The sequence below is a fragment of the Python bivittatus genome, unplaced genomic scaffold (assembly GCF_059951505.1).
Source record: "Python bivittatus isolate LINGU-HERP-01145 unplaced genomic scaffold, Pbiv_v1 ctg000080_np1212, whole genome shotgun sequence".
NCBI classification, from domain to species: domain Eukaryota; kingdom Metazoa; phylum Chordata; class Lepidosauria; order Squamata; family Pythonidae; genus Python; species Python bivittatus.
In genome coordinates, this window is record NW_028277035.1 from 8315468 (window position 1) to 8331332 (window position 15865).

At 39.2% G+C, this 15865-nt stretch overlaps 1 protein-coding gene across 1 annotated transcript in view; it reads left to right on the plus strand.

Moving 5' to 3' along the window:
• The window catches only part of COX10 (cytochrome c oxidase assembly factor heme A:farnesyltransferase COX10), a 137961-nt gene extending 123948 nt beyond the window's left edge, over positions 1–14013 (plus strand). Inside the window, exon 7 of the mRNA XM_088133461.1 lies at positions 13421–14013. Coding sequence (XP_087989587.1) covers positions 13421–13827 — 407 coding nt within the window. The 3' untranslated portion in view covers positions 13828–14013. The remainder of the gene's footprint in view (positions 1–13420) is intronic.
• Positions 14014–15865: the final 1852 nt, after the last annotated feature.

A 15865-nucleotide genomic window follows, 5' to 3' on the forward strand; every position in this document is an offset into this window, starting at 1 on the left:
AGTCTGTAGCAGGTGTTTGATCTCCCACTGGAAATAAATTGGACTTTCACAGAGATTTGGATCAGGACCTAAGCTTCTCTTCCTCTTCTGTTCTCCCTTAAATAAGAGATTAAATCACCTATGTCATCTACTTTCTTGGAAGTGAGGGGAAAGAAATTATTTCATAAGGCCACATTTTTAACTCACTTATCCTGAGGTCATACTGGATTTAAATCAACCAATAGCCTAGCCTTTAAAGGATATCTGATATTTTAAAAAATTAAAACCCTCTGAGACTTATTTTGTTCATGTAATTATTGGGAAGTAAGCTTCAGTGAATTTGAAGTGGCTTACTATTCTCAGATCAGCCTAGATGGAGCTCCTACTTTAATCGGGCTGTGTACCGTTTCCAATAGAAAAAATTGATCATTTGTATTAAAGACTAAACTACACTAAGGTAACTCAGTGACTCCATGGAAGGAAGGAAGCAGCCTGTGGAGAATTGATGCGTTCAGGTTTGCTTTGAGGCAGAAGATTAAAAATGAAATGTAAAAATGAAGTTCATATTTTAAATTCATTCATTTGGCGATTTTGCAGATGTGTTCATACCACAGGCTTACCCCATTATTAACAGAGACATAGTTTCTTCTGCTAATCCAATTTTCTGGGTATCCATGTCACATTGAACTATAAACTATCACGCATGCAAGGTTTACACAACACACAAGACTGAAATGTGACTCAGGTAATTTATAGTTCAGTCTGTCATGGAAACACAGTGTGTGTGATTTGGAGAGAGAGGTTTAGGCTGGTTCAGAGCTGCAAATCAATTAAGGCTATTGCAAGAGTCACACACCCCCCCCCATTTTATTTACTACTTTTGTAATGCCATTTCCGAAGGCCTTGAGCAGTTGACAATCAAAATCAATTCATAAACAAAAAACAGTCACCTCAAAAATAATAATTAAACCTGTGTGTAATATTAATAGAACTAACAACTATCAAAACTATCAACAGTAGACAAAATTATGCACTCACTAGTTTCAGATCTTCATCAGAGCATGCCAACTGGATCTCCACAGAGAAGGAATTCCAAAGTATGGCAACTAAAAAATGTCCATTTCTGGGATCCCATCAGAGGATATTTTAATGTAGGTGGGACCCAGAGGGAGGTGACTGTATTGGTACTGATGGGATGGGCAGATCAGTGCAGAAAGAGCAGGCCCCCAGATAGCCTGGTCTGAAGCCTTTTTTTTTTTTTTTTATCTGCACTCAGTCATTACCGACTCTGCAGTGACTGCTTTGGACGAGTCCTTGCAGTTTTCAAGGCAAGGTGTTTCAGAAGTGGTTTGCCAGTGCCTCCTTCCTAGAGCAGAGCCCAGCTAGTGAGCGCAGAAGACGGGGTTTCCGTTGCTTCGTGCCTTTTTCGGGCAAGCGCGGCTTCCGTGCTACCAGCAACTGCTCCCGACTCCTTTTGCAAGGCACCGCCAGCATTTTTCCTCCCACCGGAGTGAGAGTACCCATTTATCTACTCACATAAGTTTTCGAACTGTTGGGTTGACAGGAACTGGGAGAGGAAGCAGTAGCTCACTCTGCTGCGCGAAGCTGGGCTCGAACTGCTGAAGTGTCGACCATTTCTGGCCGGCAACTTTCAGCATCATTAAGCTGCTGCACCACCGCGTCCCCAAAGATGAAATGAAAAATGAAGCCATGTATGGCTTTAAAGGCACCAGCACCCAGAAGTTCACTGGCAACCAATGCAGTTCCTGAAGCAGGAGGATCACCCAGGTATATTGGGGTGGAGATAGTCCTCAAGTTACAACTGCAGTTGAGACCAGGATTGCTGTCACTAAGCAGTGCGATCATAAAGCACAATATCACATGACCACATCATTTAGCAACAACAATCCAGGCTGTCCCAGTTGTCCTCATAACCCAAAACACGCAGGTCATTAAGCAGGAAGTGGAGGGAGTTCTGGGTAAGGAGCACAGGGGTGCCGCAAGGGGGTAGGGAAGGCCCAGCACAGGCTGCATGTGAGTCGGAGGAGGGGGTGCTCCGTGCGGCGCAAGTTCACAAAGGCCAGGGAATGAGGGCATGGGATACATGCAATTGCAGGGAGGCTGGGGAAAGAGGGTGTGAGGTGTGCAAGTGCAAATGCAGGAAGGCCAAGGAAAGAGAGTGCAGGGTCCTTCCCCAGTGTTTTCATGTAGATATGAAAGAGAAGTGCGGAAATAGAAACCCGAGGCACTCCACAAAATAGAGGTCTCAAGCAGATCTCAACTCTACCACCATTAGGTGGAACCACTCCCCAAGGAAAGAGGGGAACCACTAAAGAACAATGCCTCCCACTTCAATCCCACAGAGATAATCTAGAAGTGTAACATGGTCAATTGTATCAAAAGCTGCCATGAAATTGAGGACCCAGAGGGTTGCACTGCCCTGATCTTGGTCTCTCCAAAGACATCCACAAATGTAACCAGTGCAGATCTGTGCTGTACTCTGGCCTGAAGTCTGACTGCCACGGGTCAGATAAGTCACTTCTTTGGTGGATTCAATAAGACTTAAGAGCAATGGTGAAGAGAGTTCGGAGGTGGCCTATTCTGGAAGAGAAGCCTGGCAGCAGTGGTGACATCTGACTTGCTCTCTGCTACCTTCTATGGCATTCCTCCTCTGTGACTCCTTGTGACTCCGCACAATCAGACTTGTTGAAGGTATGGGACAAGGGGTAGACAACAAAGAAAACCACAAGGCTCCATGTTCTTGTGAACCCCAAGGGGATCATCTCTCCTGCATTCCCTGTATGTATGAGCTCGTTTAGGGTTTTAAAACATCATCCAGTCCTCATCATGACTCTGTAAAGCCTGCCTTCATTACTGTTGTATTGGCACAGCAATGGGTGAGTGATGGTATAAGTTACTGTTAATCACTAGTGAGGAAATGGCCTCTATTCTCTTTCCCTTTATTGATGCCCTGTATTATTTTAAATGATAAACGTCAGGCAGGGACCTGTCATTTTTTTTGTACTCTGTAAAAAGTTATGTAAATCATTTGTGTTCCTTAGATAATATCTTTTGAATATTTTGTCATCCAAACAATTTTAATCAGTAATTATTGAAAACAAGCAAAATGTAGTGGTCATTTTCAAATTCTTAAGTTTCATATTAGCTATGTTTTGCTCAGTATAATTCTATCAAATAACTTCCAGCACGATTACAGCCAGAAGCAGTAAGTGTGTTACTGCCACACTACAAAGGTAAAAATTTACATAGCCCAAAGGAGCCCATTTGGCAATGATCTAATCAATTAACAAATATATCTCCCAATGTTCTATTTCCCATTTGCCATTTCTTATAACAAACAACACATATAGCTATTTTTCTATATAGAAAGTAGTATAGAACTTATGAGTATGCAACCTGTGTGACTTTTGCATGGCATAATTTATACCTAGTTGGGGAGCAATTGTAAAATTAAGGATTTCTCTTGTAATTTACTACATTCATATAAAAAAGCTAAGCAAGATCCCTTTCTTGATGGCATATATTTCCAAAAGCAAAAGCTCTACATTATTGAATAGGAGAGAGTTATCTTGACATAAAAATGCATGCTGCTTCAATCTACTAATTTTAATAATAAAAAATAAGCATAACCTGTTGTGTTATATCTGTAATCCTTGACCTCAGAAGTCACTTTTTTTAATTTAAAAGTAGGTTTTATAATCTCTTTAAAAATCGATTCAGTGACCTTTGTCAGTCACATTGGGTAATCCAGCCACGGCTAAATACTTTATAGGGCCATTGTGGTCCATAAAAGAAAAGCATATGCTTAAATCTCACACACTGGAATTTATGGAAGTTAAAAGTGCTCTACATTTGCCCACTATATTTCCTTAAGGGTCATGGATCTGTGATAAGAGAGTGGATATTTTTGAATAAGTTCAGTACAAGGCTGAGTTATAGTGCATTCAGAAAGTATTCAGACCCCCTTCACTTTTTTCAGTTTTGTTATGTTGCAGCCTGATACTACAATCATTCAAATTCATTTTTTTTCTCATTAATCTACACTCAGTACCCCATAATGACAACGTGAAAACAGAATTTTAGAAATGTCTGTAAATTTAATAAAAAGGAAAAACTGAAATATCACATTGGCATAAGTATTCAGATCCTTTACTCAGTACTTTGTTGAAGCACCTTTGGCAACAATTACAGCCTCGAGTCTTTTTCGGTATGACGCAACAAGCTTTGCACACCTGGATTGGAGGATTTTCTGTCATTCTTCTTTGCAAATCCTCTCAAGCTCAATCAGGTTGGATGGGGACCGTCAGTGGACAGCCATTTTCAGGTCTCTCCAGAGATGTTCATTAGGGTTCAGGTCAGGGCTCTGGCTGGGCCACTCTAGGACATTCACAGAGTTGTCCCTAAGCCATTCCTGTGTTGTCTTGGCTGTGTGCTTAGGATCGTTGTCATGTTGAAAGGTGAACCTTCGGCCCAGTCTGAGGTCCTGAGCGCTGTGGAACAGGTTTTCATTGAGGATATCTCTGTACTTTGCTCCGTTCAGCTTTCCCTCAACCCTGACCAGTCTCCCAGTCCCTGCTGCTGAAAAACACCCCCATAGCATGATGCTGCCACCACCATGCTTCACTGTTCGGATGGTATTGGGCAGGTGATAAGCGGTGCCTGGTTTCCTCCAGACATAACATTTAGAATTGAGGCCAAACAGTTCAATCTTGGTTTCATCAGACCAGAGAATCTTGTTCCTCACAGAGAGTCCTTCAGGTGCTTTTTTGCAAACTCCAAGCAGGCTTTCATGTGTTTTGCACTGAGGAGAGGCTTCTGTCTAACCACTCTGCCAGAAAGCCCAGATAGATCGGTGGAGGGCTGCAGCGATGGTTGTCCTTCTGAAACTTTGTCCATCTCCACACAGGTTGTCTGGAGCTCAGTCAGAGTGACCATTGGGTTCTTGGTCACCTCTCTTACTGAGGCTCTTCTCCTCCAATTGCTCAGTTTGGCCGGGTGATCAGCTCTTGGAAAAGTCCTGGTTGTGCCAAACTTCTTCCATTTGAGAATTATGAAGGCCGCTGTGCTCTTGGGAACCTTCAGTGCAGCAGAAATGTTTTTGTAGGCTTCCCCAGATCTGTGCCTTGCAATAATCTTGTCTCTGAGCTCTGCAGGCAGTTCCTTTGACCTCCTGGCTTTTGCTCTGATTCAGTATGCATTGTCAGCTGTGAGCCCTTCTATAGAGAGGTGTGTGCCTTTCCAAATCACGTCCAATCAATTTAATTTACCACAGGTGGACTCCAATCAAGGTGTAGAAACAGCTCAGCAACTATCAAGAGAAATAGGAGGCACCTGAGCTAAATTTCAAGTGTTGTTGCAAAGGGTCTGAACACTTCTGCCAGTGTGATTTTTCAGTTTTTCCTTTTTAATAAATTTACAGACATTTCTAAAATTCTGTTTTCACTTTGTCATTATGGGGTACTGAATGTAGATTAATGAGGAAAAAATGAATGATTATAGTATCAGGCTGCAACATAACAAAATTGAAAAAAGTGAAGGGGGTCTGAATACTTTCCGAATGCATATTCAGTACCACATCAACAGACTTGCTCACCCAGTAAAACTTTCCCTTCCCTTAACCTAGGGATGCAAAGCGGGCAGGGGATCTTTTCTGCATCCGTCAGAATCCACTGAGAGTAGATGAAAATTTCACCCTCCTCCCTGACTTTCTCCCCATTTTGGAGAGTTTGGGAGGTGGGTTAAGGGCCAAAATGTGGCTTAAACCTTGCAGAGACTTAAAAGAGATTCAGATTTAATATTAGAAGGAACTTTTTAACTAAGACCTGTCGAGCCGGGGGTCTTTCAAAAACAAATCTTTTCTCACTGGAAATTTTCAAACATGGCTGGGTGGCCAACTAACATTGATGAACTGGGGTTGGACTAGATGGCCTTTGAGGTACCTTTAACCTCATACATTTTATAGTTCCATGATTTTATCTTTGAAAGCCAAAACACAGGTCATGTCACTCTTAGAAGTGTGGCCCGTGATGTGATGCCAAACCTGGGGCAACCCTGAAACCTATGGAAGTTGTGCACTTGGTCTAATCTCTGCAGTCCCATCCCCACCCCATTTGTTCCAAAAGAACTTTAGAAAATACATAGGGGAGAGACTTACAAATTTATATTTCATCAGTGCATGTTCCATTGATGGATAGTGGATAGTCACTAGGATTAGGCATATTTTGAAAATGATGAAGAAGTTTTTGAGTCCAGCATGTCCAGGGGCAGTGGGGGGGATCCATATGGCAGTGATGACTGTGTAATCAAAGCCCCATCTTGACTTTTTGGACACCCTGTGGACTCCCTTGCTTTGGTTTTCAGGTGAGCCCAGTGCCTCTCTGCTCCTTATTAAAACAGCTTATCTCTTTTCAGTCTTCTGCACAAGCCTAAAAAATAGTTGCCACTCCTTTAAAAGCCATCTTAAGGTTATCTCCTTAAAGCAGCAGCATATTTTTTGATGCTCACATGGATTCCTGAAAAAGTCTGGCTGCTTTAATGAAGAGCAGAAAGGTGCTATGCTTGCGTATTTCTTCCAGATCTTTTTTCAAAGCATGCTCAGCCCTAATGGGCGCTACTGGACATAGTATATTATTTATAAAGGAACACTTAGTATAATTAATTTTTAAAACTAATTTATATTTTAAGTTCGATTTTTCAACTATTCTTGCATCCTAGCAACCTTACCACTCTCTCATCAGAATATTTTCCATCACTCTAGGTTGTATAAAATACATTTTGATGTGTCATACAGTGCAGAAATTAAACTAATCACATACTTCAGGAACTTTAACAAACCTTTCAGCCTATTATAGTTATACCTTTAATTCTGAAAAATAGTTTGCCAATTTTGCTTGATCAGTTTTACTGATGGCTATATTCAGATAATGGAAACTCTGTTTATACATAAATAAGGCTTGGTTATACTTGGAGGACCTAGTTTTTTTACCAAGGCAGATGAAAACAACCGCACACCCTTCTAAAGAGAGGTTCTTAAAGGCTGAACTTAAACTTCAGAATACCTACATCATCTTATATAACTGTAGAGATTTCTTAGACATTTATTCCTCCACCACCACCACCATGCACACATACTTTCTCCCTAAGCGTGTCAGTTAGCTCTTAGAATGTGGAAATAATTTTAAAATTCCCAAATTAGCAAAACAGTGTTTTTGGGTAGCCAAAGCAGTAAACAATGCCTTTAGGAATGGTAATAAGATGTCAACATCTGTTTTTGAGCTGATATTGTTACCATTTGGTGTTTATTTTACATGCCTAGTTGGCCATCTCTGTTATACACATATGAAGCCAGAAACCAAGACATTGAAAAAGGTAGCAAATTGGTTTGAAGCTCCAATTATATGTTTTTGGCCTTAGTCTAAAATTGTGAATGGTAACACAGTTGAACAAACCGTGCTGCATTGGAAGACTTTTCACATCCCCCAAGGGCAATCCAGAGTGGAAAATAACTTAATTGTGCCCAAAACATTATTACCATGAGTCTTCCATTCAGATACATATATACAGACTAAGATAGCTAGGAATAAAAGATTTTTCTGTGGTGTACGTGCACAGCAGATTTATATACTGATCTTCAACAGAATGGGGAATAGCTACTTCTGACATGGAGGGGGATTAGTTCAAACAGCTGTTCAAGTCCAAAGTTGCAGGTGTTATTTTTAATAAGGCACACAGATTATAAGAGAAAAAATGGCTTGAGTACTGGAGCAGGCTATTTTTTTTTTAATGGAAAATTGAAGATAAGGGAAGTCACTATTAGCCAAAAAAGTGAGGAAGGAAGTACATACTACGGCAAGGGTTGCTGAATGCCAGAAAAACTCAAGTGCTAGTGAAATTGCTGGGTGGTAGGAACAAAACTCATAGCTTTTAGATATGGAAACAAGAACAATTAATGAAATGGGGAATTAAAAAGACTTTGGAATGGGTCATGGACCATAGAGAAATCTCAGGTTTGAGTTATAAAAATTAATGTGAGGAAAAAAAAAAGATTTGAGTACTAATCTATACAAGTAAGTTGTCTAAAAATATCCAAATAATGATATATCAAAATGTGTTTATGGCTCAAGAATTTCTCACAATGATGATAAACTAAACTGAAGCTTAGCCAGAACCAAAACAATATGGTATAGTCAAAAAAGAGCTAAATGGCTGCATTTGAGTCAATTGGCCAATTTCTCCAGCCTCTAGATGAGCTAATTTTTCAGGTATTCTAATGGGCTAGCTGACTAGGTGGTGACTTTACAGTCAAATAGGCTTTTGCACAGATCAGCAGTTCTCTAGGAGCAATTCACTTTAATTATTGGAGGAAATGCTTCCATAATTTACAATCAGTGTTATATTTCAAGATACTATTCTCCCAAGTTTCTGACGATGACTGTTTTGAGAATTAAGCCAGTGAAAAGGTACATGGCCCAAGTATATATGAACAGAGACCCAGAATGCTAAATACTTAATTCTCTCTCTCTCTCTCTCTCTCTCTCTCTCTCTCTCTCTCTCTCTCTCTATATATATATATATATATATATATATATATATATATATAAAATTTTATTAAAGATGTTTTAAAAAGGAAGATAAAAACTAATACAAATTTATATAAAGTAAGAAAAAGTATAGAAAAAGAAAGAAATCAAAGAGAAAGGTAAAAGTGCAAGAAAGGAAAAAAGAAAAGAAAAATGGAAAAGAAAGGAAAAAGATTTAAAAAGTAGCTTCTGATCTTTCCAGCAGTTATAAGTACAATTATAAATGTACCTCTTACTGTAAGATTACAACATAACTCTCTTCTTTCTATAAGCTATCCTGTCTAATCATCAAAACCATAAATCATAAATTCATTTTTTTTCTGTTTCATGCAAAAAGTCTATAAGGGATTTCCAGTCTGCAGTAAACATTGATATTGTCTTTTCTCTGATCAAAGAAGTCAGTTTAGCCATCTCAGCAAGTTCCATCATCTTCACCAGCCATTCCTCCATTGTGGGTAATACCGAATCTTTCCATCTTTGTGCATACAATAATCTCGCTGCAGTTATCATATACAAAGCCAAAGTTCCATAACTTTTTTCGGGCTGTTTGTCCATTAGTCCATCAGTCCCAAAAGAAAAAACTCTGCCTCAATTGTATATTAATCTTTAAAATCCTCTGAATCAGTGTATGTATTTGAATCCAGAATTTTTTAGCATTTTTACACCTCCACCAAACATCATAAAACGTCCCTTCTTGTTCACATTTCCAACATTAATTTGAAGTGCCTTTATACATTCTATGCAATTTCTCTGGTGACATATACCAATGGTACATCATTTTATAAAAATTCTCTTTAAGACTATAACAGTGTAAATTTCAATCTTTTCAGCCACGTATTTTCCCATTGTTCCATCTGCATATTAAAACCAAACCTTTTAGACCACTTTATCATATATTCTTTCACTTGTTCTTCTTTTTCAAATTTTAATAAAACTTTATACATTTTAGCAATACATGTTCATCATTTGTACACAATTCTATTTCAGACTCAGCCTTACAGTGTTCAAAACCATAAATTCTTTTGTCTACTTTAAATCTTTCTAATAATTGTAAATAAGAGAACCATTGACAACTGTATCCCTCTGTCACCAATTCTTCTTCTGATTTTATTTTACATTCCCCTTGACAACATTCTAGTATCTCGTGATGTTAGCCATTTGTGTTTGCCTATTATTTCTCATCTATAAAATGCTTCTTGTGCTGAGATCCACAAAGGCGTTTTTGGGCACAACTTAAATACTTAATTCTCTAATAATATATTCCACTTTCCTAAAGGTGTTGTTGTTTTACTCTCCCTTTCTGAAAGCCTCATCCTAAGAAATGTTTTAGCCATAGAAATCAAGGCTACTGCTACTGAAGTTCTGCAGCAGGTACAAGAGAAACATTCTTCTGTTCTTTCTTTCTTTCTTTCTTTCTTTCTTTATTTATTTATTTATTTATTTATTTATTACATTTATATAACCACCCATCTTGTACCAAACTCTTTGTGACTCACAACCAAAAAATAAAATAACATCTATTTAGAATAAAAAATATTAAAACCAAAAGACCTGGCACCATAGTTAAATTTTCCCATGCAGCCCACAACAAGTTCATCTCATCAATCTCACCTTATCCCAGTGCTTAGGGGAAGAAGCCAGGTCTTGAATGCTTTTCAAAAGGTTAAAAGGGTGGGGGCCTGCCGAACTTCAGAGGGAAGGGTGTTCCATAGGACAAGGGCTGCCATGGAAAAGGCATGCTTCCTAGATCCCATAAGATGGCAACATTTAATGGAGGGGACTAGGAGCATGCCCACACTATCCAATCTGGTAGGATGGCCAGATGACCTTAGGGAGAGGTAATCTCGCAAATAACCTGGTCCCATGCCATGAAGGGCTTTAAAGGTAATAAGGAGCACCTTGAATTGCACCCAGAAGGAAACTGGGAGCCAGTGCAGCTCACAAAACAGGAGTGTAATGTGGGTGAACCTAGGGACACCCATCACTGCATTTTGGACCAGTTGTAACTTCTGGGTAGTCTTCAAGGGCAGCCCCATGTAGACTGCATTGCAGTAATCCAGACTGGAAGTGACCATGGCATGAGTGACCATGAGCAAGGCCTCCTGGTTCAGGAAAAGGCGCAACTGGTGCACAAGACAAATCTGTGCAAAGCTCCCCCTCCCCCCAGCCATGGCTGCCACTGCTTCTCGAGCAGGAGCCATCAGTCTAGGAGGACCCCCAAACTGCACACCAGCTCAGTCTGGGGGAGTGCCACCCCATCCAGAGTCAAAAATGACATATCACCCAAGCTTGGGGGACCAAAGATCCAGAGCCACTCCATCTTGCCAGGGTTGAGCTGAAACTGGTTTCTGCCCATCCAGACACTTACAGCCTCCAGGCACTTGGCCAGGACCACAACAGCATTACCTGCCAGGCGAGTTCAATTTCCACTGAACCCATGGAAATTCTCTTACTGTTCAAGATGATGAGGGTATATTTGTTACTGTACATAAATGCAAGCTCACTCTATATCTCTACAAGGACTGCTGGTTGCTGCTCCCTGATAAGGCCACTGAATACTCATTGCTGAGTATAGCAAAGAGGGATCACCAGTAGTGTTCACTCCAATTTAGAAAGCAGAAAATTGGGGTTGTTGACTTTCAATTATGTTACAAAGCTAGATTTCATGCTCCAAAGTCAGACAGGAAGCAATGCATATTAACATCCAGTAACTTCTCAATATCACCTCAAAATACTTAGAGCAGGATGATGTGAGACAATATTCCCTATTCTATGCTTCATTGGCAAAATTTGCTAATGGTTGGGTGGACTTTGATCGGAAAATTCCAATTAATGTGAAGATTTTTTTTTATTTTGGTAACAAAATGTGATGGTTGAAAAATATTGCTCAACATTATTAGGACAACGTGTCCATCATCTTGTGGATAAAACAGATTTTAATGTTATGCTTTGATGTTTGAATGCATGAAACTAGTTCAAAACTGGACCTGTGAAATTCAGTTAAGTTTCTGGGTCTAGTGGTGCTTATTAAAGTATCTCATGAAAGACTAAGATTTTCTGAAGAGACTAGTGGGTATCTCTGCTAAATTTAATTGTCATAAGATTCAATCTTTTGAAGCATATGTTTTGAACATGGACTTTTGGACTGTAATTATAAGAAAATGTTCTGTAATTATTGTGACAATTACAGTGCCCAAATGCCTGGGCTCTTATTATAGTATGGTTCCCATTTTCCCTTTAATTTTTGCTTTTGCATCAACTTTTTAAAGTCCAAGGATAGATAACTCACAAATAGAATAAATAGGCCCACATTTTAAATAATCGAAGTTCTCGTTTTTATCCTGTATATTTAAATCTTGCAAGTCAGATTTATACTGAACAACAGTAAGATGCTAAGGCACATGGAATTTGTAGTGCTGAGTGGTTACTTGCTTATCAACACTTACAGCACTTTCAGCCTTGTATACTGTATATCTAAATTGCATGACTACTATAAGATTAGTTTCATGCATTTCTACTTTACAAACCTGCACCAGAAACATGGCAAGGTAGTGTTCAGGTGCTTTAAAAAAAAAAAAAGTATTATTATAGTTCTGCTCTCCAGGCCTCACCTTTTCATTTATTTTATTTAAAACACTTCTGCGCCTCTTGAAAACAAAGAATGACTGCTTTAGGAAAATCTGCAGCCACTTTGCCTGATTGTGCAGGATGGGCAGAAAGTATCAGAGATAGTCATGAAGCCTTCAGGTAGTCATGAAGAGCTTTATAGTGGTAACCAGCTTCTTGGATTGCACCCAGAAGCCAATTGTCAACCAGTGCACCTCACAAAGCAGAGATATCACATGAGCATACAAAGGCATGCCTGTTTTTATTTATGTATGTGTATGTATGTATGAATGTATTTCAAATTTGGTCACTGCCCATCTCACGAGGAAGTGACTGTTACTGCCTGAGCCTCTGCATTCTGGACCAGTTGTAGCTTCCAAGTGGTCTTCAAGAGTTGCCACATGTAGAATACATTGTAGTTGTCCACTCATGAAATGACTAGGCTATAAGTGGTCATATGGAAGGTTTCCCAGCCCAGGAATTCTGCAGCTCTTTTGTAAGACATAAGGTCTGAGTCACTTGTACTCTTCCAAGTTATGATTTGAAAAGTAATCCTTTATTCTCTTTTTGAATAATTCCATTTCCTTAATAAACATTACAGTTCTGTTCACCAAGAAAGATCGTTGCTAGTGGTGATTTCTAATTAGCCAGAGAATTTATGTGGGCAACAGTTGAAGGCGGCCCACTTGAAAAAAGAGTTGGCTAAAATGAAGATCAACCTGTACTTTGGAAGGGGAGGTGTTCCTTTTGAGAATGTTGCATATAAATGTTCTTATTCCATTCATCATGGTAATAGTAATAATGACAATACATATAATGTTTGGGTATCTGTCACCTGAATTTTGCACTCTTATGCATAAAGCAAGTATTTTGAGGTTACAAGTATGGGCAACTTAACAAACTGTTCCTTGCAGCTCCATTGTCTATACCTTTCACTGCCTTTGGGGCAAGCTGATTATGTTGATATGATTTCTGCATCTGCAAGTTATTTACTGGCTATATAAAATAACAAAGAAAGTTCAGCCAAGTTGTTGTTATTGTTGTTATTGTTATTATTATTAAAATTTGCTATGGCCACCCACTCCAGAAGACTCTGGGCAGCTTACAACATCAGAATATACAATCAAAGTAGTTCAAAACAGAATAATAAACCCTAACAATAAATGTTTCCATTATCTGAATATCCATTTTAGCCATAGTATGATTAAGTGAATACTTTAATTTCTCTTTTGCAGGTGCACTAGTGCTTGGTGGGATTCTTTACTCTTGGCAATTCCCTCATTTCAACGCCCTGAGCTGGGGCCTCCGCGAAGATTACTCCCGAAGTGGCTACTGCATGATGTCCGTCACTCACCCTGCAATGTGCAGGCGGGTGGCTCTGCGTCACTGCCTTGCTTTAATTGGACTCACGTCGCTGGCTCCTGTCCTTGATGTCACCACATGGACTTTCCCCGTAATTTCTCTTCCAATCAATTTATACATTTCCTACCTTGGCTTTCGTTTCTACAAAGAGGCAGACCGTGCCAGCTCCAGGAAGTTGTTTTTGTGCAGCCTCTGGCACTTGCCATTGCTCATTTTTCTTATGTTAGCATGCAAGAAGTCATTGCCCAATGAGGACAACCCAAAGGAAACTACAACCTGAGATTACCTCATGTTGAAAAAGTCATATATTTTGAAATTAAAGATGGTTTCAGAAGTTTCCCTTCAGACTGGTGTATTTTGATTAATCATGGCAGATGGAAGAAGTTGGTGTTGATATGGTCTGAATCTTTTGTGACCAGTGAACATAATGCTTATTTTCAAATTAAATGATTTCATTTGAAGCACATTCATGGCTCTTGGGTTTCACTATTGCAATTATTATTAATTTATTTTATTGCTACCCGACTCCTTCAGAATATCCCAGAGTACTGTAGTGAAAATAATTTTTAAAATAAATGTTCAACTTGGCATAAAACAAGACAAAAAAGTACAGGATAGTAATGCATTGTACTACACTATTGTAAAACCATCATCCAAAGGCTAATCCCTTTTATGACAAGGGCAACCAATAGCATATCTGAGAGGATTGTCTATAATTCTAAGCAGTACTTTTGCCCTATATTTGAAAGAACCTATTGTTTCTTGAACCAATTTCCTAAACTTGGATAGTTACAAACAGCTGCCTACCGAACCCTTGTTGTCCCAATACCATTATCTAAATGACCCCTGTTGTCCCAATACCATAATGTTGTATCGTATGAATGAAACAGCCACATTTCCATTTGCTTCTACCACCTCTGATATTTCTAACTCCTCCCTATTATATATTTCAAAAGACAAGTCATATCTCTTTATTCAAACGACTTCTTAAGATGGTTTGACTAGCAAGCTATATGTCAGGTATCTTATATGAAGCTTATTGATTGGTTTACCCAACAGAAGGTCTTGACTGACAAACTGGCTTCAAGCCAGTTGGTTAATCTTTGATCAATGCATCATATTGCACAACTTAGTAGAAATATATTCCAACTGTGCAGGAGGAATGTTTTACACCACCTTTATTGGTTTAAGGTTGGCTTTCAATTCAAACTTTAGAGTGAGGCTCTGGAGGAAACTGAGAGCCGCCTCTATAGATCAACCTTTATTAAGGTTGATCATGATGCTGTATGAGAAGATCTCCTTGCAAGTAAGGTGCAGCTACCGGAGGGCTCTGCTTCGGTTCCCATTCTTGAAGGGTATTGAGCAAGGACTTATTTTTCCCTCACTTCTATTTACAACTGATTCTGTTGTAAAAACCATGTCCAAAAATGAGCTTCACCTCTTGAGTGCTAAGCAACAATCCCATTTCTATCTTACAATATGCTGCTGATGTGTAAACCTTTCACTAATTCAGGAATTGGTCTTCAGTGAAGCCTTCAAGCCTTTGTAACTTGCTGTCATGAAGAAGAACTTGAAATAACTACTCTAAAAGAAAAGTGATTCTATCTACTAACTGTTGTACAAACTGCCATTATATGTGGAACATCACTGGCAAGCAACTTGAACAGGCCAAGGTATTTAAACACTTGGGAATTTACTTTCAATCCTCCACTGTGGGGAAATATGAGTCTCATCACTTCTCAATTCATACCCAGGAGGCTTCCAAATGCTATAATGAGTTTTGCCAGATGTAGCTGCAGTACAGTAATTTTGTTCTAGCTCTTCTTTCCTTTGTTTAGAGCAAAGGTGCTGAACCTACTGATTCTTCATATTGTACACAATAGTTGAACACAGAACATTTGTGCTGGGCTTCATTCACAAGAAGCTGAGTCTATTTTAGACTTTGTCCCTGGAATCAGAATGTTATAACCCAGCTCCCACATCTAGCTATTTGATTTTTTTTCTTTTATTTAATGTAAATAGCTGGTAATCCTATGAACATTTTGCTCACCTAATAACAACATAATTCTTTGGCACTATAGGCCTACTACTATTCATTCCTATGAACACATTTTCATGCTGCCTGGAGCAGCATTGTTTCCCTATGAACAAAAGCAGGAAATATGACCTCCACAAAGGAGCATCACAGAGAATCAAATATCTTATTGTGTGCAGAGAGAATCACTGGTCTTCCAGTGTAGTTCCCTGACTTCCATTTCTCTTTCATGTTATACTTCATCAAGCACCCTTGATGTAAGTTGGAATGCTAAATGGAGGGG